Below are 25,677 nucleotides of genomic sequence, written 5' to 3' on the forward strand. Positions count from 1 at the left end.
GGGTCACAGCTGGGGGTCTGGAAGCCGAGCCGGGGATCAGGGCTAGTGCTCACTGGGCTCCTGGTCAGGCGGCTCAAGGTTGTAGCCGTAGCCCAGCAGCGTGCGCACGGCCTGGCAGAGGCTGTCCCGGTTGCTGCGCTTGGTGGCCTCGTCCAGCAGGCGGTAGGGCACAAGGCGAGGGTTTCGGCGTGCTGGGATGTCCTGCACGGCGCTGTAGCTCCAGCCCTGGGCCACGCGGTCTCGTGCCCACACGTTGTGCCCGTTCTCTGCCAGCCGGTCCACCAGCGTCATCTGCGCCGGCGTCAGCCGCACATGGCTCAGGTCTAGCGGCGCCGGCTTGTACCCATTGCTCATCATGTACCTGTGGGCGTGGCAGAGCTTGGTGAGGGGAGACCCTCGCCCCCACTGCTGAGCTCTGCACAATGGGATCTCTGACTTCTGATCCTTGCTCCCAGGGTCCTGTGACCCTCAGCTCCGAGTTTTGGAATTTCTGACCTTTGACCTCTGACATCGGGGTTCCATGACTCCCCTGAAGAAGCTTTGAGATACTTGGCCTCTTAAAGCAGAATCCTGTGACCCCAGCAAGGCCTTTTGCTTCACTGACCTCTGGCCTCTCTGACCCCTGCATTGTGATTTCGGTAGACTCATATTCAACCCTGGAACTCTGACCTCTCACTTCTAGCTTTGAGGTTTCTTACCTCTGACCTCAGGACCCTATTCCTTCAACCTCTTGGCTTTGGAGTCCTTGAGCTCTGAACCCTGGCCCCTATCCCCAGGACCTCTGATCGCTCACCTATAATTTTAGGGTCCCTTACTTAGGACTTCCAACAACCTATCATCTCTTTCCATTGACCCTCTGCCTCTGACTTGGAGATATTACCTCTGTTCCCTCATTTTCCCTGATCCCATGGCTGACCCTGGCCTTGGGTTTCGACTCATACCCATCATCCCTCTGGAACTCCCACCTCTGCAATCTTGACACCTCCCCAGGATACTCCCCACTGACTTCAGAGCCCTGACCCCTGGTCCTATGACCTTCACCCTGTGGCCCGTTTATCTCTGACCTCAGCCTCCCTACAAGACTCCCTCAACTGCCCAGCCCTCACCATTTCATCCCCAGCCACCTACTCTACTCCCCAGAGGGGACTGGGGCCACCCACACTCACGTCTTGGGGAGTTTGGTCTTCTTCAGGTTGTCCTCTGCCTTCTCATCCGCCATGCCCACGTGGCAACCCAGCGCCAGCAGAGTCCTGGGGTGGGGGGGACAGGGTCACCCCACACGGCCTCCCAGCCACTGGCCTCCTCTCCCCGAGCCCGGCCTCCCTCCTACCCTGGCCCCTGTTGGCCCTCCATGTCTCTTGCTCTAGCTTTCTGGGGGTCTGTCCCCATCTCTCTGTCTTGGTCTCTGTCTCTCTGACTCCTGTCTCTCCCTGCTTCTTTGTCTTTATATCTCTTTGACTGTGTCCATCTTTCCCTGATTCCACGTCTTTCTCTCTCTTACTGACCAGCCCTCTTTATGCCTCTGTCTCTCTCTCTCGTCCTCTGTCAGTCTCTGCCTCACGATCCCTGCCTCTCCTTGCCCTCCTCCTCACCAGCAGTCAGGCCCTGGCCCCTGTTCCCCGGTACCCTCCTCACTTGAGCGTCTCCCCCGACATCTGCAGGTTGTAATTCCTCTCGGGCTCCGGTAGGCTGTGGAAGTCCACAAGACATGGGTGCAGCCTCTTATTGTCATCCCGAACCTGGAGAAACCCAGTGTCAACCCCTCAGGGTCCCCGTCCTTCCCCCCAACACTCCTAGGCTATGACCCCTGACCTCCTGCCCTTAGTTCTGCCACAGGAAACCCAAGGACACCCTGGTGCCCTAAAGTCCCTTCCCCCAACCACTGGCCCCTCCCTGCTCATTCCACCAACAGCAGGTCTAGCCGAACGCCTTCACGCTGCAGGCAGCCCCTCACCGGGCCGTAGGTCCAGCCCTGCTCAATGCGAGTCAGCGCCCAGAGTTCATGGATGTTCTCTGCCAGCTTCTCCCGGATGCGCTCCAGATGGGGAGGCAGGACAATCTGAGGGTAAGGAACATTTGTGAGGTCCCTGCATTCCTTCCAGCCTGTGACCCTTCTTTCAAAGAACATGTATGAGCCCTAGACAGTTCCCCCAGACCTTTTCTCCTATTCTGAGCCCTGCTCCTCATCACCTCACCCTGACTGCAGAGTTGACACCCTGCTGAGTAAGGTTTTAGAATCATAGAATTAAGGAATTATCTGGGAGTGGGACTATATTTCCCTGTGGACTGGTTGCTCCAGGAGGCCAGGGCCTAAGGCTGCCTCACTTTCCCAGCCTTGCCCATCCCAGTCCAGAGCCAGGCCTGGAGGGGATGCTCGGGAAGTGGTTGCTGAATGAATGGATGAGTCTTTCCTTCTTTGTACAGTGAGGATCCAAACAATACTTACCTCATAAGGATTCAGTGATATAACCTAGATAAACTCCTAAATCTTACATAGTTTATGTCAATGCCTGGCACACAGTAGGTACCTAATAAATATTTACATCCTTAGGGTTCTTCAGAGAAGAGATAATGATAGTTTGGATCAGGGCAGGCCATGGGGAAGAGAGGAGGCAGGGGGGCATGTCCAATAGGCCAGGTGGACAGCCCATGAGGCTGACAAGCTGGGAACAGTGGGAGGGAGACATCCAGAAGGAAGCCCAGGCTCTGGCTTGGCTACAAGGGGATGGTAATTCACTGTGCAATAATATCACTAATGCTCCCGATAATAGGAACTGTACTGAGTACTTACTACTTACTTGGGACTGGGCTGAGCACTCCACAGATATTAATTCATCTAACCTTTGGGACCGCGCTCCCAGGTAGGCTCTATCCAGGTGTATTATCCCTTTCCTCACAAATGACCAAATTGAAGCCCAGAAGAGTGAGGCCACATGCCTACTATAACACACTCAAAATCAGACTTTCAAGATCAGGCTCTTGAACATGACTTCTGTGGTCTCTGATAGGGACATGTCTGAGTGGGATGGTGGGGAGCTCAGGTTGGGACAGGAGGCATGGGAAGGCCCAGATGGAAGAGATGCCAAGAAACTAGTGGAAAAGATCTCCAGCTTTGGAATCAGCGACTGTGGCTAGCACAGGTTGGTTACTTCTCTGGGCTTCACTTTCCTCAACTGTAATTTGGGACAATAATCGTCTTCTCTTTAGGGGGCTATACTGAGGGCTCTTGGAAACCGGGATTCTGCCTTAAGAGTTCTTTGCTTCCACTCTGCCTCAGTTTCCCCATCTGTTAAACAACAAGGTTCCCAACTTCCAGCTCAGTTCCCAGTCTCCCTGGCTCCTAAGGGGGTCTGCCTCACCAGGAAACCCTTGTAGAGCAGGCACTACCTGGACAGTGTCCACAGGGCAGGGCACAAAGTCGGTGTGCGAGAGGCAGCGGCTGGGGCCCACCAGGTGGGGCCCCCGAGGCCCCTCCCGCCGATACTCCTTGATGGGCTCCAGATGAAGTCGTTCTCGAGGGAGCACAGCCTCATGACATGGGGCATAGCCAGGTGGAGGGAGGAACTTGAATTCACCATGGCGGCCACCAAGGAGGAACCGCACCCTAAGTGGGAGAGTGGGGTCACTGGTGGGACACATTACAGGGAGAATCTATGTTCCGTGGGGGTAAGGGAGCTACCCTGGAATCAATGGAAAGTTCTGGGAAAAATCACTGGGCAGTCATAGAGTCATGGAAGTCATTTAGGGTCATAAAGGAAAGTATAATGTCAAAGAGAATGTCTGAGGTCAATGAGAATCACTGGAGAATCAAAAAAAGAAAGTGTGGGGTCATTGAGCAGTTAATGCAAGGTCATGGGAAGGTCCACTGGAAGAGACCCTGGCTCAACAGAGTATTTGGGGGATATCAGAAGGTTTCTGGGAGACCAAGAAGGTCATTTGGAAATGACTGAGAATCCAATGTAACTATGAAATAACCCTAATCACCACTGAATGGCCACTGAGGAGCCCTTCATAGAGCTTGGGATCATTAGGAAAAGACTGAGCTATTGAGAGGTCTTTGAAATAATTGGGTTCAATGAGGGATTGTGGTCACGGGGGGATTATAGAGCAATTGGAAGATTACTGGGAGTTGCTGGAGTCATGAGAGCTGTTAAGAGCTTGAAGTCACTGGGAGAGTCCAAAATTATCCGGGGGTCATTGGGAGGGTCTAGGGTTACTGGAAGACAGCTGTCACTTCTGGAGTCATTTGGCAGTCACTGGAATGGCGTAGAGTCATTCAAGAGTCATTTGGGAATTAAATGGGAGAGTCTGGGGCTCTGAGGTCATTGTGCAACTTGGGGGACACTTGAAGGTCACTGAAAGGATATGGGGTTGGGAAGAAGCTGAGGTCACTAGAAGGGTCCGGGTCATTGGGAGGACACTAAAGTGTCTGAGACCACATAGAGATCACTGGGACCTTCACATATGGATCTGACCAGTCAGTCTTGAGGGCAGGCTATAGATCCTGGCCTTACAGGAAGTCATGTTGTGACTAGGGAAGCTGTCTTGGAACAGTTGCAGGTCTGGGGCCTGGCAATGGGGCAAGGGCAAGTCCTCACTTGACACCAGCTGAGAAGCTGACAACAGGAAAGAAGAGCCCATCCAGGTTGAAGGCCTCAAAGACACCCTGCACAGGACAGCCATTGATGCGGAAGGAGATGGACGGTACACTGAGGTCCAGGCAGCAGCTGACCACGTCCTCAGGGGCCAGGAGGTGCTGTCCTGGGGAAGTCACCAGGCGTGCCACGTGTCCTGCATTGGGGTCATTAGGGAGGGGTCAGAAGTCAGAGGTCTCAAGACCTCATTGGTCAGAGACCAATGGTCTCAAGAGACAAGAGGCAGATATTAGAAGATCCTATGGGATCTAGATCCTAGCCACCCTAAGGTCAAATGTTCCTATGGAGGACCCTGAAGCTCTGAGATTAGTGAGAAGGTCAAATTTCCCCCAAGGCTAGGATCTTGAGAGCTGTGGGGTCAGAGATTAAAGTTATTCTGGAGTTAGAGTTCTCTCTGAACCTTTGGGGTCAGAAGTCAAAGATCAGAAGTCATAAAAATCTGGGAAGTTTTCTAGGATATCTAGGGCCAGAAATTGTACATCTCCTGGGGTCAGAGTTCAGGAGCCTATGAGGAAATGAGTTAAGGCCAAGATTCTGGAAGCTTTAGGGTTCGAATCTTGGGAAATTAGGAGTAAAGTGTCAAAAGTTGGCCTATTCTGGGGATCAGGATCCCAACAACCCCAAGATACGTGGTGAGAGTCTTGAAAACTTTGGGGACAATAGTCAAGGATGAAAGCTCCCGGAAGGGTCCAGGTACCTGTCCAGAGATGCAGCCCATCAAAGCCGTAGGAATAGAGGTCGTCGCCGACCCCATTGCCGCCCCAGCCCTCGCCGCCCCCTGGGTAGGGGCTGTAGCCCTCAGTGAGGGCCCAGCCCACCCGCAGGTGGGTGGCCTGAGCTGTCAGGAATGGAGCCACCTCGTCCACCATCACCTCAAAGTACCATTTGCCGTATTGCGTGGAGCCCTCTGCTCGGCCCACAAAGATGTTGGGGCGGATGCTGCAGGAGAGACAGGACAGGAGAGCAAGTGAGGGAGAGGTGGGAACAGAGCCAGGTTGTCACAGGGGTGAAGGTGGGAAAGAGAGAAAGAGGAGGAGAGATATACACAGGAAAAACAGAAGGCAGAGACATGGAGACAGAGAGAAAGCAGAGACAAAGACAGAAAGAGACAAAAAAGAGAGAGAGAGAGATGAGGGGTGGCTGGCTGGCTCAGTCAGTAGAGCTTGTGACTCTTAATCTCAGGGTTTTGAGTTTAAGCCCCACATGAGATGTAGAGATTACTTAGAAATAAAATCTTTTTTTTTTTTTTTAAGATTTTGTTTATTTATTTATTTGAGAGAGAGCATGAGCAGAAGGAGAGGCCCAGGGAGAGGGAGAAACAAACTCCCTGCTCAGTAGGGAGCCTGATGCGGGGCTCAATCCCATGACCCGAAGATCATGACCTGAGCTGAAGGCAGATGTTTAACCGACTGAGCCACCCAGACGCCCCTAGAAATAAAATCTTAAAAAAAAAAAGAACAGAGGAGCGTCTGAGTAGCTCAATTTGTTGAGTGTCTGACTCTTCATTTCGGTTCAAGTCATGATCTCAGGGTTGTGAGATTGAGCCTCGTGTTGGATTCTGCACTGGGCATGGAGCCTGCTTAAGATTCTCTCTCTCTCTCTCCATCTCTCCCTGCCACTCTCTGTCTCTAAAAAAACCCAGAAACAAAACAAAAAAACAGAAATAAGACAGATGAATGAGAGATAGAAAAAAGAAATGGAGAAGAAATAGAGACAGACACAGACAGAAACAGAGACAGACAAAAAGAGATAGAGGAACAGACAGAGGCAGAAATGGAGCAGGAGAGAAGACAAGAGGAGTGGGAGCCAGGGGTGAGCTGGGGCAAGAGTGGACATCTGTGAGGACCAAGTGTTGAGTCCTAGGGTGGCAGACATTGGAAGGGACATCCACCTGAATGTGGAGTCTCTGAGTCTGGGAAAGGGTTGAGAGGTTCTGAGATCTGTGGTCAGGGTAAGGCTGGGCTGGGGTCAGAGTTTAGGGGTCAGACCTGGTGACATAGTTGATGAGGTTTGTTTGCAGCAGAAGCTCACGGCCAGGGAGCAAGTTCTCAGTAATGAGATCTTGGTTGGAGCGCACGGCCACACCATTGCACACACACAGGGAACACAGCACGTCCAGCACCTGGAAGTCAAGGTCAGAGGTCAGGTTGCGAGAGCACCAGGGCAGGGAGTTTATGGCTGGCCTACCGTGGGAAACCAGAAGTTAAGGATAACTTGCCAGGATGGGAGATGGAGATTTTTGACTGTGAGGAGGTGGTGAAAGTGGGAGGTCAAGGCTCACGGAGGAAGGTCAAGGGTCAAAAGGAAAGGTCAGGCTAGAGGTCACAGGAGCTGAGATAAGGCACCAGCAGTGTGAGAAAGGAGAGACTGGAGGAGGAGGCGAGGGGTCAGAGGGAGGAGAGAAAGGGTTGGTTAGGGAGAGCATGGGGGTCAAGAGAAGATTTTGGGTCAGCAGGGGGACAAGTGGTTAACATACATGTGTGGGGTGGTCAGAAATCATGCACTGGGGACGGGTAGGACCCTGTGGCAAACTGGAGAGTATAGACACAGCCCACCTCAATGCTACAAAATTAGAAATTTAAAAAAATATTTCAGAGATCTAATGAAGCACAGCTGTGGCCCAGAATCCATTAAGAACTGTCTTAAACTTACATCTCGTGTTGAGATGGAAGCGTGTGGAGAGGAGTCCAGGTAAGAGATAAGATTGGGGAGCAAAGTGGAGCATTCCAGGGCATGTGGAAAAGTCAGGATTCAGAGTTTAGGGGATGAGAGGTCGGGGTGGGGGGGCCAACCTTGTGGTTCCTCCCGTGCTTGTCCAGGAGGGAGATGATGGACTTGATGTGGTTCTCTTGGATGATGTTCAGCACCTCAGGACTCTCAATCAGGACACAGTACAGCACCTCCAGGATCCCTGTGCAGATGGCAGAGTGACAGGTGAGGGGAATGTGGCCCCCCCCGCCCCAGTCCCCATCCCCTCCCCTTGGGTTCTCCTACCAGACGAGGCCTCCAGCCTATCCAGCTTGCTGACCAGCCAGTCCAGGTTGGTGGAGAAGAGGGCACAATTGCTACGATTGCCACGGATCAGGGAGGCTGAGGGTGGAAAGAGGGGGTTAGACCCAATGGGACTGAGATTCTGGGGACCCTAGGGGAAGTCAGGATGGGGCGCCTTACCCAGGAGTTCATAGAGCAGGTTCACAATCTCTTTCCAGGACTCGGCTGCCTCCTCCCCTGCAAATTCCGCAAAGTGGGCAGCAGTTGTGTAGACATTTAGGCGGTCAATACAGTTCAGGACCAGGGAGAGCATCCCCTGGGGAAAACAGGGTGATTCACCACAGGAGTCCCAGGCCCTCTCTTCCTTGCCTTTCTTGGATTTGCTAATTCATTTCTTAAAAAAAAAATTTAGGGATCCCTGGGTGGCGCAGCGGTTTAGCGCCTGCCTTTGGACCAGGGCGCGATCCTGGAGACCCGGGATCGAATCCCACGTCAGGCTCCCTGCATGGAGCCTGCTTCTCCCTCTGCCTGTGTCTCTGCCTCTCTCTCTCTCTCTCTCTCTCTCTCTCTGTGACTATCATAAATAAATAAAAAATTTAAAAAAAAATTTTAAGGGACGCCTTGGTGGCTCGGTGGTTGAGCATCTGCCTTTGGCTCTGGTCATGATCCCAGGGTCCAAGATCGAGTCCCCCATGGGGCTCACCACAGGGAGCCTGCTTCTCCCTCTGCCTATGTCTCTGCCTCTCTCTGTGTGTCTCTCGTGAATAAATACAATCTTTAAAAAAAGAGTCAAGAACATTGTTTCATGTGGCTGTAGCTCATTTCCCTTGCTGAGTAGTATCCACACCCGTTGTCACCGTTGTGTGGGCGTGCCACATTTGTGGATTCATTCTGGGGCTGCTGGACATTCGGACTGCTTCTAGCTCTTGGCCATCATATATAGCGCTGCTGTGACAATTGCTGTATCTATACGGTGGGGACCGTACCACTAGTAAGAGGCAGAACATCGTGGTGGAGAGCACAACCAGGTGAGAGTCACACAGAGTGGCTCTGCCACCAACTAGTTGTGCCCTTAGGAGACCTAACCCTCCTGTAGCTCCCAAAGTGAAAGTCCTCACTATAGTCTGACCCTTGTCACCTCTCTGCCCTCATCTCCTCCCACTCTGCGCCTGGCTTACCCTGCTCTAGGTGAGCACAGCTATGGCCTGGCCTCCTTATGGTTCTGGAACCCACCAAGCCTACTCCCTGTGCACCTGCTCTCCCCTCTATCTCCTCTCTGTCCCTCCCCCAGGGGCCATGTGGCTGCCCCCCCCTCTCTCTTTGTATATTGTTTATTGGAGTTCGATTTGCCAACATATAGCATAACACCCAATGCTCATCCTGTCAAGTGCCCCCCTCAGTGCCCGTCACCCAGTCACCCCATCCCCCCACCCACCTTCCCTTCCAGTACCCCTTGTTGGTTTCCCAGAGTTAGAGGAGTCTCTCATGTTCTGTCTCTCACTCTGATATTTCCCACTCATTTTCTCTCCTTTCCCCTTTAATCCCTTTCACTATTTTTTATATTCCCCGAATAATGAGACCATATAATGTTTGTCCTCTGATTGACTTACTTCACTCAGCAAAATACCCTCCAGTTCTACCCATGTTGAAGCAAATGGTAGGTATTTGTCGTTTCTAATGGCTGAGTAACAGTTAGGCTACCTCTCTTCATTCAGGACCTCTCCCTGACCACCCTATTTTGAATTGCAACAACCCAAGCACTCCCTGCCATTGCTCCACTTTAGTTTTGTATTCAGTATTTATCATCATCTTATATACCATATAATTTTCTTATTTTGTTAATCATCTATCCTGCCCACATGTCAATTCCATAAAGACAGATTTTTGTTTGTTGTGTTGACAGCTGTAACCTCTGGCATATTTGTTGGGTAGATGGTTGTTATTTCATTTCTCTGAGCTTCAGTGACCTGAAATAAGGTAATTACAACCCCCATGGTTGCATCAGAGGGATGCCGTGTATATAGCACTCTTAGCACACTATAAAGGCTAAATTTAAGGTAATAATAACCACTAACACTTATACAGCATCTGCTATGTGCTGGCACTGGGCTGGCATATGCTAATTCTACTCCATAAGTAAGCTTTGTTATTGTTCTATTATCATTTCTGAATCAGATGGGGGGTCCCTGGAGAGGAGGAGGGCCAGGCTGTTAGCTTTTTTTTTTTTTTTTTTTTTTTAAGATTTTGTTTATTCATGAGACACATAGAGAGGCCAAGGAAGAGGCAGCCTCCCTGCGGGGACCCTGATGCAGAACTCGATTCCAGGACCCCGGGATCACGCCCTGAGCTGAAGGCAGATAGATGCTCACCACTGAGGCGTCCCAGGCCGTTAGCCTGTAAACGAACATACCCCCCATCACCTTGTGGAGACCTCAGATTTCCAGACCTTTGTCCAGTCCGCTCCTCACGTCCGGCTCAGTCCCCTTACTCAGTCCCGGTGCTAAGCGGAGGCCCCTCCACATCTCAAACGCACTGACCCCCAGCCCTTGACTCCAACTGAGGGCCGTCCCTGCACTGCACCCTTGATGCTCAGTCGCCTCCGGCCCTGCCCCCATCCCCGTGCCCCCCTCTGCTTCGGTCCTCCCAACTGCAGGCCAAGCCCCCACAGACACGGCCTCGTGAGTCCCGCAGCCTCCCCTGACTTGTTCCCAGGCCTGACAGCCTCCACAGCCTTAGCCTCCGCACCGGCCTTCTCTCGGGCCCCGCCTCCTTCCCGGCGTGAAGGAACGAGGCACGCCGCACCCCCTTGGAGCTGGAGGCGTCGGGCGCTCACAGGCACCGCCCCTGCTCTGCCAAGTGCTCCGCTCCTCCGTCAAGGCTCCGCCCCCAACCCAAACGCCCCGCCTCCGCGAGGCCCCGCCCCCTCTTCTGTGCCCCGCAGCCCGCGGCCCCGCCCGCTCTCCGGCCACCGCGGACCTCCCCGGGTCCCTCAGGCTCCGCCTCGCCCCGCGCCGCGGCCCCGCCCCGCCCCGCCCCGCCCCGCCCCGCGCCCCGGGCCCCGCCCCCTCCCTCGCCGCGGCCTCACCTCCTCCTGGAAGAGGCTCTGGCGGTTGCGCAGGCTGCGCAGCTTGCTCTGCTTCTCCTCGTGCTGCAGCTCCTCGGAGGGCGGCTCGAAGTAGCCGATGAGGTCCTGCAGGCTCAGGATGACGCCCTCGATGGGCAGCGCCGTGCCGGCTGGCGGCCCCGAGCCCCGCGGCTTCCCGCTGAAGCTGTCCAGGCCCCTGAGGGAGGCGCACGCGTCAGCAGTGAGCCCCAGAGCTGACTCCCGTGGGGGGCTCGCGAGTCTCTGCCCCCGGGCCCCCGAAAGGACTCCGGGAGACTGAGATCGGAGAGACACGGACATTGGCCCGACGTCGCACAGCGGCCAAGGACAGAGCTAGGACTGGGACTCACGCCTGTGTAAGCACAGGAGGGTGTGGAAGCAGGTGTCCGGCTGGGGAGGTCCAGGATCAAGGGTCTGGGTGTCAGGGGTGATGGGGGATGTGAGGTCAAAATCATGGTCATCAAGGTCAGATTAGGGGTCAAGTGTTTAGAGCTCAGAGGTTTAGAGGTTAGGGATCCTGTGTATGTTAGACACGGTGTGGAAGTTAGAGGTGATTAAGGGGGTCAGGTGTGTGACCACCAGGAGCTTGGGGGTCAAGGTGTGGCCTGGCACCGGGGGGGGGGTGCAGAGTGGGCAGGTGGCTCACTTGATGAACTGGTTGTACAGGCCAGCAGTGCTGTAAATCATGCGGGCAGCCTGGGACTCCTCCTGCTGGCAGCGGGTCAGCGACAATGCGTCATCCATGTGGCCTTCCTGGTGCAGCATGGCCTGGAAGTGGGAGGACAGAGAGGGCAGGGATGGGCCGGGCCACCAAGGGCAACACCCCCAGACGTCCATCCAAACTCCAGCCCCAAAGCTGCCCCCTGTCCTCCACTGAGTCTCTCTGCCAGACACCCCCTTCTATCCCTCTTCACCTGACTCCATTCTCTTTCCCCAATCTCTGTGTCCACTCTCTGACCCCTTTTTGTCTCTGTCTCCCGCCCTAGCTCTCTCACATCTCTCCCCATGCCTGTCTCTTCTCCCTTTCCCTCTCTATCTCCATCTCTCTCTGCCTGTGCCTCTCTTCATCTCTGACGCTGTCTTATTTATCTCCAGGCCAGACCCTCTCCACCTGGTACCCACTACTGACTTAACATCCCCCCACTGGAGAGCTCTAATGGCACCCCTAACTTAACATGTCTCAGACTGAGTGCCTGACCACCTTTCTGTAAGATGAGACCATCAGGGCTTCCAGCTTTCGCCTGGGCTGACCCTCCCAGGGCCTCATCCAGTCCTGTGGCTGTAAATACCACCCACTGTTCACAACTCCCACATCTCCCCTCGGGCCAGGCCCGTCCCTACATCCTCGGATCCGGTATCCAACCCCAAGCCTCATTTTTTGCAAAACAGGTGTCTCCTTACTCTTCCAACTCATTCACTCTATATTGAGGGGCCCTGTTCTAGTCCCTGGATCCCTGTCATCCTGAGCTGACACTTCACTGTCCCTGACTCAGTTAATGGCATTTCCCAGGTGGGAAATGCCAGGACAAAAATCATGGCATCATCTTCAACCCCTGACCCTCTCACCTCGAAATCCAGTCTATCAGGAGGTTCTGTTGGCTTCACTCTCAAAATACAGCCAGAATCGGCCACCTTCCCCACTCCACAGTCCCGACCCTGGTCCTGTCCACTGTTTTTTCCCCACCCGATCAGGGCAGCAGTCACCTCCCTGGGCTCTCTACTCCAGCTCTGCTCCCCACCCCCACCCCATCTCTCCCCACAAGCAGCTAAGGAACCCCGTGATCCTGAGTCAGGTCACCTCCCTGGCCTGCTCAAAACTCTCTTAGGGCTCTATCTCACTAAAGGAAAAGCTGGGACCCTCCCCATGGCCCACAGGGCCCCACATGATCTGCTCACATCTCCTCTCTGTCCTTATCTTCTAAGACTCATCCCTCAATCACTGTGCTCCAGCCAAACTGGGTCTCCTTTCTGGTCTTGCAACATTAGCCAATCTATTCCAACCTCAGGGCCTTTGCACATGCTGTGCCCTCTGTCCAGAGTGGCTATGTACTGCATTAAAGGCAGTTCATTGACCACATCTCAGAATTGGGAGGGCAGGAGACAGATCTGTATAGCTCGCCTACTTTCCCACACACACATCTAGAATAACTGGGGTACTCAATAATTTGCCAAATGTTATTCTTGGTCAGGTTGCCACTGTCTCTGTCTCTCTGTCTTTTCCGTCTCTCCTTCTCTGCCTTTGTCTTTCTCTGTTCTTCTGTTTCCATGTCTTCTTGTCTCTGCCTTTCTCTCTCTCTCTATTTCTCTCTCCCTCTCTGCCTCTCTCTCCCCCTACCTATCCCTCTTTCTTTTTTCCGGTTTCTCTCAATCTCAGTTTCTCTCTCAGTCCTGCCCTCAAACTCCTGAAGGCTCAAGCACGACCACCTCCCAGTCCCCTGCTGGCACTCCCACCCCTTCCCCTTGCCAGACACCCACCTTCTTCTTGAGCACACCAAGCCGCAGAGCCTTGGGGTCCGGGGCAGCATAGGTGAGCCACAGGCCCGAGGCCACATGCTGCACGAAGCACAGTGACTCCCCATACTTGATCTCAGGGGGACCCATGCCGTCCACATCCCGCTTGGGGGCCATATCCAGCTTCTCCTGCAGAGGCAGGGGATAGAGGTCAGCCTCCTCGGCCTGTGCATTTAATTGGGGAGCTCCCCTGAGAACCTGCAGAGTGGGGGACTGGGGCCGGATTTGGGGTTCCAAGTGAGGGAGGGCACCCTGACCCCACTGACCTTGGAGATGCGGAAGCAGAAGGAGGTGGCCTTGGTGTGGGCCTTGCTGGCATCAACCACCACCAGGCCCTGGTCCTCGGTGAGCGCCAGGTACCTCCCAGTGGTGACATGCCTGATACGAAGCGGCTGGCCCCAGCGCAGGTGGCTCCCACTCCAGCTGCAGAGGGCGAGGGCGTGGAGGGTCAGAGGACCGCCCACCAGTCCTCCCCTGGACACCACAGGCTTGGTCCAAACCTCATCAAGCCCCTGCCTCTTTTGTTTTTTTAACTAAAAAAAAATTTTTAGGGGATCCCTGGTGGCGCAGCGGTTTGGCGCCTGCCTTTGGCCCAGGGCGCGATCCTGGAGACCCAGGATCGAGTCCCACGTCGGGCTCCCGGTGCATGGAGCCTGCTTCTCCCTCTCCCTCTGCCTGTGTCTCTGCCTCTCTCTCTCTCTCTGTGACTATCATAAATAAATAAAAAATTAAAAAAATAAAAATAAAAATAAAATTAAAAAAATTTTTTAGAGATTTTATTTATTTATTCATAAGCGAAGCAGAGAGAGAGGCAGAGACACAGGCAGAGGGAGAAGCAGGCTCCCCGCGGGGAAACAGATGCAAGATTTGATCCCAGGACCCCGGGATCACAACCCAGGCCGAAGGCAGATGCTTAACTACTGAGCCACCCAGGTGCCCTGAGCCCCCAGCCTTCTTCCAGGGCGGGGCTGCTCCCCACAGTTTTACTGGGGACCCTCAATCTCTCCCTCAGGAATGCCCACCCTCCCCTAAGACCTTCTCCTCTGGGATTCTAGGACCCTGAAGACCCTCCTCAGGGTCCTGGGCTCCCCAGATTTTCCCTCACAACTCTTTAGTATCTTTCTCAGATCTTCTTTCAGCACTTTCTCTCCCCTCTCAGGCCCCCCAGGAGCTCTTAGCCCCAAACCCCCACCTGATTCTCAGTGGCTCCAATCTCCAGAGGGAACGGGCATGGGTGCACACAGATCCCCCCTCATAGTGGACAAGTCTACGGGCAGGAGAGAAAATGAAGTCAGAGGTTCAGTCACCAGCCTCCCAGAATGGGATCCCCAGCCCCACCCATGAGATGCTATCCCCCCCTGCCTATTTCTACCCTCCCCACTCCTGCCTGACATCCAGGGCCCCTGGTCCCCATCCCAGACCTGCGCTGGTCCTCACTGTCAGCGGGGGAGATGGTTAGACACTCGTCCATGTGTCCATGAAAGAGGCGGAGGACGTGGCCCCCGGTCACGTAGCCTGGAGAGGAACAAGGGAAAGTGGTCACTGTGAGGCTGGTGCCCTGGGGAGGCCTGGGAGCCAAAGTGGAGGCCAGGGGTCCTGCTTCTCTCCTGTGGGAGGCCAGGGCCGGGTCTGGGGGTCTGCAGTTGGAGATCTGAGTTTCAGGATCCGAAGTGGCAGTCTGAGATTTGGGCTAAGTTTGAGTTTGATATAAGCTTTAGGGTCTGAGATAGGGAATCTAAGTTTGGGGGTCTGAGTGTACAGGGCTGAGGTTGGGGGAGTTTGTGGGTTTGAGTTTGGATTTTGAGGTTGGGTCAGAGGTTTGAGTCTAATGTTCCCAGATATTGGCCTCTGAGTTCCAGGGGTCTGGGGTTGGAAGTCTGGGGCTAGGGTCTGAACTTTGAGTGTTGATTTTGGAGGTCTGAGGGTGGTATCTGAGGTTTGGGGTCTGAAGTCAGAGAGATCCGAGCTTCAGAGTTAGAAGCTGCTGGGTTTGAGATTAAGGCCTGAGTTCCAGGATCTGTGGTTTGAGTCTCAGTTTGAGTGTGAGCTATGGGTGTGAGAACTGGGGTCAAAGTTTAGGGGTCATGCTATGGGATCCTAGCATGAGGGCCTGAATTTGGAAAACTTTAGATATTCGAGGTTAAATCTTGGAGGTCTGAGATCTGTTGGCTGAGGTTTGGGGTCTGAATTAGGGATCTTGGTTTGGGTATCTGAGTTTGAATTTGGGGGTCTGGGTGTGGGAATCTGAAGTCTCCATCTGTGCTTGTCATCTGAGGCCTCAGGATCTCAGGGATCAGCTCCAGATGTGATATATTCAGCTTTGGATTTAAGGGTCTGACCTCCAGGACTTGAGTTTGGCGTAAGCGCTTTGGGGTCTGGATTTGGGTGTCCAATACCGAGTTTGGAGTTAGGGGTCTGAGCTCCAGGGTTCTGGATATGGGGTATGTTGGATATCTAAGTATGAGGGTCATAATTTGGAGAGCTAGGTTTGGGGTCTGAGGCTCCAATGCTCAGTATGGACATGTTTGAGGGGCAATGCGGGAGGTCTGTTTTGAGGGGTCTCAGCTTAGGGGCAGGAGGCCTGGGCCCCTCACCCTCTTCGCAGCCGGAGCAGATGGGGTTCATGTTCCATAGCGTCTGCATGAAGGAGGCGTCAACCTGGAGCTCCCCACTGGCCGTGGACAGGTGCTGGGGGCAGCCAGGATGTGGCAGTCAGAGACGACAGTGGGGTGAGCAATAGATCCAGAGTCAGAGGCCAGGACCACAGGTGGAAGCCGTGAAAGCGGCAGACAGGAGACAGAAAATCAGAGATCACAGGTCAGGAAAGCAAGATCAAACTGGGAAATGGGGCACCGAGGACCAGAAACGGATGTCAGAGGTCAGGGGACCAGGACTCGGGATCGGGACGTTGGGGCCAGAGAGTGGGGACCGGGGATGAGGAGGTGGGCGGTCCTGTGTGCCCCCAGCCCTGGGGCAGCAGGTGCTGTGCTGGGGGTGGGATTGCTCACCAGGTAGCGCTCTGAGGAGACACTAACGAGGATGAGGTCATCCCCGACGCGGACCTTCTCTCCTTCGGACCTCTGCTTGGAGGCCGGGTGCGCCGTCCACCAGCAGGCCTCTCCTGCGGGGCGGGGAGTGCCGTCAGCATGAGGGCTACCACGATGCCCTTCCCCAAGGATCCCCAGCCCGCGAGCCTCCCCAGCCCTCTGTCCCAAATTCTCCCATTACCCCCACCTGCTCCTGGCCTCGTGGCCTCCATTCTTGCCCTCAGCCCCTCGGCCTGGGGTTCCCCACGCTGACCCCCTTGTCCCCTGCGCCCCTGTCCCCAGAGCGTTGCTGTGGCTGCCGCGCCCCCCCACGCCTGCACCTCCTGCACCCCGATCCCTGCCTGCAGTCTCCCCATCGCCGCCCTCCCGCTCCAGCCCCGCACCTGTGGCATCCTCCTGCAGTCCCACGTCGAAGGCCAGCTTGTCAGTCATGGAGCGGGAGGTAGTAAGGCAGCTCAAGTACTAGGGGTGGGGAGGGCAGTCAGCCTCCTCCTGGCAGGCCCTGCGTCCCCTGCCCCCGCCCCCCCGCCCCCGTGCTGGCACTCACCATGCCGCTGTGTGTGTGCCGGAGCAGGATGGCATGGCCGTACAGGAGTGTCCTGTGGCCCCCGCCCTGGGACGACTGCGGGGGGAGAGGGGGCACAGAATGAGGACAGGACCCCCGAAGGCATCTGGCCTATCCCAGATGGCAGGATGCTCCCCTATAAAATCCCATGCTCAGGCCTGGACACAAAGAAGCCTTAGCTCGGACCCTTAACAGATTCTTTGCCTCAGTTTCCCCATTCACGAAGTAGGGGCTGTGTCTTGGAGAAGCCCATGGATAGGGTGTTTTCTATTCCCCAAAGCCCACTCTGTCCTCCCTGCCTCCTTAATCTGGTTAACCAAGTCCCAAAGTCACTCAGGGAGGCTGAACCCTTGTTCCAGTTGCCTGGGGACTCTCGGGGAAGCCCCAGGACCTCATAAACCGGGGACCTTGGCTGCTTTTGCTGTAACCTGTCATAACACAGCTGAGCGGCAGCCGGTACACACCAGTGTAGTCCTACCAATTGTTGAATATTTGAACATCCCCGTAGGGACCTGCCCTGTGCTGCCACACACACGCACCCCCAAGCACAAGGAGACTCGGCCCCTCCTGGGAGGGAACAGGGGTGACACCCGGTCTTTTGATGGCATCATGCCTCCTGTGTTGGCTGTCACATGCCCATGCTCTGAGGGGGCCATGTGATGGGGCCCATGATCACATGGCGGACCCACCCCGGGAGCGGAGGGGACCCACACTTGGGGCAGGGGGAGGTGAGGGGGGAGTCCCATGCAGAGAAGAGCTGGGATCGGGGTTGGAGGAAAGGATGGGCGAGAGGAGAAAGGAGCGGGTGGGGAACAGGGGCTCAGAAGCCTCCACCCCTTTCCTTCCTTCCTGCCTGCCTGGCCTGTCTGGGCTCCACAGCCCCTGACAACTGGAGTGGGGAGACCCCCAGCCCCGGTGTGCAGGATGTGGGCCCAAGAGGCGGGCCCTGGGGTCAGGAGAGGTGGAAGGACAGGTGACACCCAAGGCCAGACCTACCCACTTATCCAAATTGAGGGCCTGTGAGGGGCGGGGCAGAGAGAGGAAGAAGAGCAGATGGTGAAGAAGCCCAGACGCCCCCCTCCCCGCGCCACCCTGCCCCCCAGCCGCCACCTGGCCCGCCCGGACTGGGGGCCTCACCTCCACGCCAGCCTCCACCGTGTTGGCCAGCATCTCCTGCAGGGCTCGGACGGACAGGGACTGCTCCAGGACGAAGCAACAGATGGCCAGATCGGGGGGCACATTCTGGGGGTGGGCAGATATGAGTGGGGGGCCGGAGGGCTCCTGAGTGCTGGTCTGCATACCCAACCCCTTGGAGACTCAGACCTGACCCCAGCACGCCAAGAAGCCCCTGCCCTCTGCTACCCTTCCAGACCCCCCAAATCCACACCAACATCACAGAAAATATGCCTCTTCCCTCAAACACCTAACCCCACCCGAAGCTCACAGAAGCTTCCACACCACCTCCCGCCTGAGTACCCCACACCCCACCTAATCTCAAAGGGAGCGGCGGCCCTCTCTCAGACACGGGGCACCTGCTCACACACCGCCAGACTCCGCCGTCCTTCCCCTGCGATCCCCAAGGAAGCCCCGCCCCTGCCGTCACCATCAGATTGTCCCCATTCCTGCCTCCTCCCTCAGACACCGTGAACACTCCTCCAAATCACAGGAGGGGCCAACCTTGTGCCTACCTCCTGGGTCTCCTACCCAGCCACCTCAGACTCCTGAGCACCCTCCCTCTTGGACCCAAGGCTCTCGGACCCCCTCAGAGCCTCAGCCTCCTCCGCCATCTGACTCCACAGCCCCTCTGTTTCCCAGCCCCCCTACCCATCCCCCCCACGGTCACCTCCACCCTCTTCCACTCTCTGACCCTGAGTCCACCTCACCCTCAGACCTGGGCTCCCTGCACTCTCAGCTTCTAACTCCCTCCCCAGTCAGCACCCCCCCCAAACAACATCCCTTCAACACTCCAGGCCCTTTAATTTTGGATCCCACCCCCTGCCCCCTTTAGACACCTGCCTCCTGAGAGTCCCAAGCCCCTGCCCCTCCCTCCGCAGACCTCCACCCCTACCTGCCCCAGACCTCTGGCCCCCTTTCCCTCCTAGCCCTTTCTCTCCCCTCGGAACCCCCTCTTCAGACCCAGACCTTCTCCTCTTTGGACCCTGCCCCACCCCCGGCTCCCATGCAGACCTGGGCATTGCTGGTGGGCTCCAGGAAGCAGAGGCGGTTGCCGAAGCCCTCGGCGGCCAGACAGAGCTTGAGCTGCTCCTTGAGAACCGTGGCGCTGCACTGCAGGACCACTTCATCATCCTGCGAGCAGACTGTGGGGTCAGGGCTCCCGCAGACACTGCGGACCACCACGCCACCCTTCTCCTCGCCAAAGAGACGGCGCCTGATAAAACCCACCTCACAGTTTGTCACACGGGGGCCCACCTGAGGGCTCCACATGCTTCTAACGTCCCGTGAGCTAGGAGCCAGCGTCGTCCCCATGTTAAAATGGGGAAACTGAGGCACAAGGAGGGGGCACAGATTGTCCAAGACTGCACAGCTGATAAGGGGAGGAGCTGGGATTTGAACCCCCGTCCTGCTGGCTCCAGTGGGGTCCGCAAGGTGAGCCACTGGAGGTGGAAACTATAAGCACTCCAAGTTCAATGGCTTTTAAGCTCAGCCTTCTCTAGTTGCTCTTTTGTGTATTGTTTCAGTAACAGCTATCCATTAAGCAATGCTTTCTCTCTCTTTCTCTTTTTAAAAATTTATTTATTTATTTAAATTTACTCATGAGAGACACAGAGAGAAGTAGAGACACAGGCAGAGGGAGAAGCAGGCTCCATGCAGGAGCCCCATGTGGGACTCGATCCTGAGACTCCGGGATCACACCCTGAGCCGAAGGCAGACACTCAACCACTGAGCCACCTAGGCGTCCCTTTTTTTTTTTTTTTTTTTAATTTTATTTAAGTTGGCTCCATGCCTAGCATGGAGCCCAATGCAGGGCTTGAACTCATGACCCTGAGATCAAGACCTGAGCGGAGATCAAGAGTCAGATGCTTAATTGACTGAGCCACTCAGGTGCTGCGAGGAGTGCTTTTTATTTATTATTTTTTAAGATTTTATTTTATTTGAGAAAGAGAGAAAGAGCACAAGCTGGGGAGGGGCAGAGGGAGAAGCTGAGCAGGGAGCCCGATACGGGGCTTGATTCCAGGACCCCGGGATCATGACCTGAGCAGAAGGCAGATGCCTAACTGGCTGAGCCACCCAGGTGCCCCCAAGGAGTGCTCGCTAATGACACGTGACTGCAATGCCAGAGCCCAGACTGCATCCTGGGTGGAAGGGGACATGCCGCAAGGCACTCCTGGTGACCGCTGGTGAGAGCCAAGCAGGACGGTGACAGATAATGCCATCAGAGCCACACTACAGTTCCTGACATTGGTAACTATACTGCAGTTTTGTAAGAAACCCTTGTTTCTTTGGAAACAGCTACCGTAGTATTTTAGGTCTTGAGTATCTTGGCCACAACTCATCCTCAAGTAGTTTAGGAGGAAAATGTGACCAGAGAGAGGAATGGGGGAGAGAAAAGGATAAATGTTTGGCAGATGTGCCAAATCTTCACACGTGGGGAAAATGACTTAAGGCCACGTGGGAGTTCTTCAAAGTAACCTTGCAATTTCGCTCTAGGCTGGAAACGATGTCAAGATGAGATGCTAAAGTTTTAGGTAAAAAAGTCTTTTCTATGTGCTGAGTCCCATTTCAAGAACTTAACACGTATGAACTCGTTACTGAATCCTCTGAGATGAGTTCTGTGATGTGAACCCCTGGAAACTGAGACCCAGAGAGGTCAAGTAACTTGCCTGGGGTCACACAGCTGTCATACGACCTAGCTGGGATTTGATCTCTATGCCACACTCTTAGGACACTAGACCATATGTTAGTCAAGTAGCCCATGTCTACAGTTCTAACTAATATAAAAGTTCATAGGGGAATGCCCAACATTTTGACATCAGTCAAAAATGATAGAGACCCCAGCTCTTCACCGCTGAGTCAGGCAGTGGTTATTTCCTTTCACGGCTGAGAAAACAGGCTCAGGGAAGTTCAGCGTCCCGCCTGAGGTCACACAGCCTCCAGCTCTTCTATCTGTCGCATTCCAGCCCCCAGAGCACACAGGCGGCCTCAATCTGCTGCTCAGCCAGGGAGGAAGGAGAGGTTTGATCTGTGGGGCAGGAGGCCCCCACAACTGCTCTGCCCTGAAACCTCCAACCTCGACACCCTGGCGCACCCTGGGCACTTGTGTGTTCCTAGGCATGGACAGCTTGCATGTGTCACTTAGTGTCTGCTAGGCCTTGCGCTCAGGGCTTTACATTCATTCAGACAATTATTGAATCAGCGATCGCCAGGCCCTGATCTACACACTGGAGGCAGAGCAGCAAATAAAGCAGACAAAGCCCCTGTCCTCATGGAGCTGACATCCTCGTGGGGGACACGCAACAAACAAGCGAACAGATTCACAATTTTCATGTCAGCAATCCGTGCTATGAAAAAAATAACCCAAGCTGATATAAGAGAGTGGCTTTGGAGGCAGGGGTGACATCAGTGAGGGGGTGAAGCGGCAACCTCTCCAAGGAGGTGACATTTAAGCCTCATCCGAATAACAAGAAGGGAATCAGGCCTGTTCTGCAGGACGAATGTTCTGGAAGTCAGGGCAGCCTGTGCAGAGGCCTGTGGCCGGAGGGAGCCACGGGTGCGGAGGAAGAACAAGGGTCACAGGAGGCTATGGCAGCAGGAGCGAGAAAGCGGGAGGAAGTGAGCCCAGAGAGCTTTTGCATGGATCCCTTGCATCCTTAGGGTATCTATATTTGCGCCCATTTTCCAGATTCGGAAACTGAGGCTCAGAGAGAAAAATTAAAATCACTAGGAAGCAAGCAAATGACAAACCAGGATATAAACCAGAGACCTGGAGGCCTAATCACTACACCAAGATTCTCTAACTTCCTCCTGCCACACAATGAGCGGAGGTGGCCTGGTTACACATGCAGCTGCCTTGCTGCCTTAGTTTCCGACCCAACACCAAGAGCATGATTCAGTGGCTCTGGAGTGAGGTGAGCAGGGAATCCGGACCATGACCCGCCCCCAGGAGGCACTGACATGGGCCATGCTTTGAGAAACCCCAGCCCAGGTAGGGCTAGAGGTCACCACCCATCAAATGGAAATGAAGTCATTTTGGGGGGCCAAGGCCACCATGCTTAAAAAGTGAAATAAGGGGCAGCCTGGGGGCTCAGCGGTTTAGCGCCACCTTCGGCCCAGGGCCTGATCCTGGAGACCCGTGGTCGAGTCCCACGTCGGGCTCCCTGCATGAAGCCTACTTCTTCCTCTGCCAGTGTCTCTGCCTCTGTGTGTGTGTGTGTGTGTCATGAATAAATAAATAAAATCTTTTTTTTAAAAAGTGAAATAAGGGATCCCTGGGTGGCTCAGCGGTTTAGCGCCTGCCTTTGGCCCAGGGCGTGGTCCTGGAGTCCCGAGATCGAGTCCCGCGTCGGGCTCCTGGCATGGAGCCTGCTTCTCCCTCCTCCTGTGTATCTGCCTCTCTCTCTCTCTCTATGTCTATCATAATTAAATAATAAAATAAATAAATCTTAAAAAAAACAGTGAAATACAGTAGAGCAGGAGCAGAACATAGAAACATGCCCCTCCTGTTCTAAGGTTTATCTACTTTTTATGAAACTTGTTTCTGGTAAAAAATAGCTGTGTGCAAAATGCACCCAACTTGTCTGTAATAGCACAGATTAGAAGTGACCCAAATCCCCCAGCAGGTGAACTGATAAATTATGTGGCACATCCACACAGTGCAGTACTGCTCAGCAACAAACAGAAACTTTTGACACACGCTACATAGATAAATGTCAAAAACATGCTGAGTGAAAGAAGGAAGGCAAATGAGCATATATTGTACATGAAACCCCCGAAAGCGCCTGATAGAATCCACAGTGACATAAAGCAGATGGACAGGGCAAGTATTGCAAAGAGCAAGAAGGAACTTTCTGGGGTAAAGGAAATGTTCTAGGTCTTTATGATGGTGGTTACATGGGTGTGTAAAGTTTGTCGAAACTCATTGAACTATGATACCTAAAATGGGTGCAATTTATGGGACGTCAGTTATACCTCAATAAAGTTGGGTTTTAAAAATAACGTGTGTGGGACGCCTGGGTAGGCTCAGCGGTTGGGCATCTGCCTTTGGCCCAGGGCGTGATCCTGGGGTCCCGGGATCAAGTCCCACATTGGGCTTCCTGCATGGAGCCTGTTTCTCTCTCAGCCTGTGTCTCTGCCTCTCTCTCTCTTTGTGTCTCTCACGAATAAATAAATAAAATCTTTTTTAAAAAAATAAATAATAAAAATAACATGTGTATTTGCACGGACTGGATTGCAAGATAAAGTCTCTTTCTTATTGGTGGGATGAGGTCCCAAAAGTGTGAGAAAAACACTACACAATCTCAATAAAGTTTAGGAAAACAGATCTATTCTGGGGCCAAGAGATGCCAGGACCAGAGCTCTAGAAGCCAGCCCAGGTTAACCTGGCAAGTCTGAGCTCAGTTCTCTTGTGAAAGCAAGAGGGCTGGGTCCCAGGGGCATCCAGAGATGGCACTTCCTGGCCTTGACCTTGGGCAAGTGACTCTACCACTCAGGCCTTGGTTTCCCTCAAATCTCCCAGGGAGATAAAGATAGGGCCCTACCTCAGAAGATAGGGCAGGCGAGGATATAATTAGATGTCTCAGGAGACTGAGGCCCTGGGCATGGGGCCTGATGTAGAGTGGCTGCTCAAGGGCTGATGGCCATGGCCATGGTCTTATTAGGGCCAGGGAGGAGGGGAGAGCCCAACCCATGGTGTCTGCTAAGGGGCTGGAGCCGGGGCAAGAGTCTAGGGTGAAGCTAGGCCTCCTCCTGTGGCCGAATGACCAGCTGTCTCTATCTTTCACTACCAGCCTCAGCTGTTCGTTCCTCCCTCCCAGGAAACCGGACCCAGCTCACCAGGGTCCTATTCTGGGGCCCGGAATGCTGTGTCAGCATTTCCCAGGGCCTGGGAGGAGGAGGGGAGGGGCTAGCACAGGGTCAGCAGACCTGGCCCCGAGAGAGAACATCCCTTCCCATACTCATCCCCTCCCATACTGGCAGCCCCACATGTAGCTCAGCCCCTGGGAGGGAAAAGTGGGAAGGACTCTGAGATGGGCAGCCCCTCCCCCCCATCCTCTCCCTGTCCCCTGCCCAGGCCCCAGAAAAGCCGGCTATTCTGGGAGGGACACCTGTTGTTCCAATTCCCATCCCTGCCCCCCAGCAGGGGATCAGAGAGGCCAGGAGAGACGGAGCTAGGGAGGCAGAACAAAATGCAGAAGGCCTAAAGCCAAAGAACAAAGACAGAGACAGAGACAGGGAGACAGAGATGGAAAGACAGCAACACAGAGACAACCAGAGAGATGGATAGGGAGAGACACTACCCAGAGACCGTTAGCAGCCATATTTGGCCCTCCTACCCACAAGGGAGGAGGGAAGAAAGAAGACCCAGAACCCTAGAGTCCCCCCCCTCCCCAGACCCTCAAGGGCTGGGAGTTCAAAGAAGTTAGGTCCTCCAGCCCACCCCAGCCCCGTTCCCAAGAATTTAAATTAGGTCAGAGTCTGGAACAAGAAGAGAATCAGGCCTAGGTTGGGGGGGGGGGGTGTGAGGGGGAACAGCTAAATTAAGCTCAGGAATTAGAACCACCTTCCCCAAGTGCCGGCTTCCAGGGTGGTGGGAGGGGGTGCTCCCTCAACAGTCCCTCTTCTCTGGGACAAACAGCTAAAGTCAGAAGAGAGGGTGGCCGAAGATCCCCCTCCCCATTCTGCAGTCCCAAATTCTTCTGATTCTCAATGATGAGAAAGGTGAGCGAGCAGGAGAGACAAAAAAGAGTGACAGCCACCCAAAGGGACAGAGGAATAGACTCCGAGACTCCGAGACCACCAGCAATCAGGACAGAGACATCCCGAGACAAAGAGACACTCAGAGGGCCCCGAGAGATAGCCCCAGAGACCCCTAACACAGAGATACGCACCGTCCGCAGAAACTGGACCTCATCCTCGCCCTCTCCTCCGTCACCCATGATGTCGAGGCCCGAGGGGCGCGGGCTGAGGTCAGGGAATAGGAGGAGGGGGCCGCAGGCGGGGCGGGTGGGCTGGGGGTGGGCTGGGGTCGGAGACCTCTGGGGCACCCGCGGGGTCGATGGAACTGCGAGGAGGAGGAGGACTCGCGTGCTGGACAGAGCTGGGAGGAGGGCCCCGCCCCCCGGCTCCCATTGGGCCAGGCCTCCAAGGCCACGCCCCCTCCCGGAGCCCCGCCCGCAGGCCCCAACCCCGGGCCGGAGGTAGGCGTGGGTGGCCTGGAGGTTGTAGGCGGAGCTTCTGGAAGGTAGCTGCCCCCTCTCCACCTCCCTGGTAGGGAAGATGCCCTCATTCTCCCATTTCACAGGGAGTAAACTGAGGCTCTGAGGCCGGAAGCCTCCGCTTCATGTAGAACAGCGCAGCTGGGGTGCACGCCAAGGCCTCCCGACTTTAAAAACCACCATAGTTAGTGATTAAAAGCAAGGGCTGTGCAAGCCAGGTAGTCTGGATCTGAATCCTAGTCTTGGCGTGGCAAGTGTCCTTGGACAAGTCACTTCTCCGCTCCGTGCCTCAGTTTCCCCAACTGGGAAGGAGACTATTAATAATACTTACCTCACAGGACATTTGCAAGGATTAAATGAGATAATTTATTTATAGAACTTAAAATTTTTTTTTTTTTAAATTTTATTTATT

The 25,677-nt window shown here is 54.6% G+C and overlaps 1 protein-coding gene across 1 annotated transcript in view; it reads right to left on the bottom strand.

Annotated features, from left to right (window-relative positions):
• Positions 1-25,053, bottom strand: part of RYR1 (ryanodine receptor 1) — a 117,428-nt gene extending 92,375 nt beyond the window's left edge. The window contains exons 1-24 of the mRNA XM_077852935.1: positions 24,939-25,053; positions 19,060-19,179; positions 18,010-18,114; positions 16,855-16,929; positions 16,691-16,769; positions 16,269-16,381; positions 15,855-15,948; positions 14,682-14,775; positions 14,453-14,527; positions 13,527-13,683; positions 13,225-13,389; positions 11,396-11,517; positions 10,732-10,927; positions 7,827-7,962; positions 7,650-7,745; positions 7,448-7,566; positions 6,644-6,777; positions 5,353-5,594; positions 4,599-4,791; positions 3,388-3,604; positions 1,955-2,059; positions 1,636-1,739; positions 1,167-1,250; positions 54-361 (exon numbers count right to left, since the gene is read on the bottom strand). Coding sequence (XP_077709061.1) covers positions 54-361; positions 1,167-1,250; positions 1,636-1,739; positions 1,955-2,059; positions 3,388-3,604; positions 4,599-4,791; positions 5,353-5,594; positions 6,644-6,777; positions 7,448-7,566; positions 7,650-7,745; positions 7,827-7,962; positions 10,732-10,927; positions 11,396-11,517; positions 13,225-13,389; positions 13,527-13,683; positions 14,453-14,527; positions 14,682-14,775; positions 15,855-15,948; positions 16,269-16,381; positions 16,691-16,769; positions 16,855-16,929; positions 18,010-18,114; positions 19,060-19,179; positions 24,939-24,986 — 3,181 coding nt within the window. The 5' untranslated portion in view covers positions 24,987-25,053. The remainder of the gene's footprint in view (positions 1-53; positions 362-1,166; positions 1,251-1,635; positions 1,740-1,954; positions 2,060-3,387; positions 3,605-4,598; positions 4,792-5,352; positions 5,595-6,643; positions 6,778-7,447; positions 7,567-7,649; positions 7,746-7,826; positions 7,963-10,731; positions 10,928-11,395; positions 11,518-13,224; positions 13,390-13,526; positions 13,684-14,452; positions 14,528-14,681; positions 14,776-15,854; positions 15,949-16,268; positions 16,382-16,690; positions 16,770-16,854; positions 16,930-18,009; positions 18,115-19,059; positions 19,180-24,938) is intronic.
• Between the last annotated feature and the right edge of the window lie 624 nt (positions 25,054-25,677).

Source organism: Canis aureus, chromosome 1 (genome assembly GCF_053574225.1).
Source record: "Canis aureus isolate CA01 chromosome 1, VMU_Caureus_v.1.0, whole genome shotgun sequence".
Taxonomy (NCBI): Eukaryota; Metazoa; Chordata; class Mammalia; order Carnivora; family Canidae; genus Canis; species Canis aureus.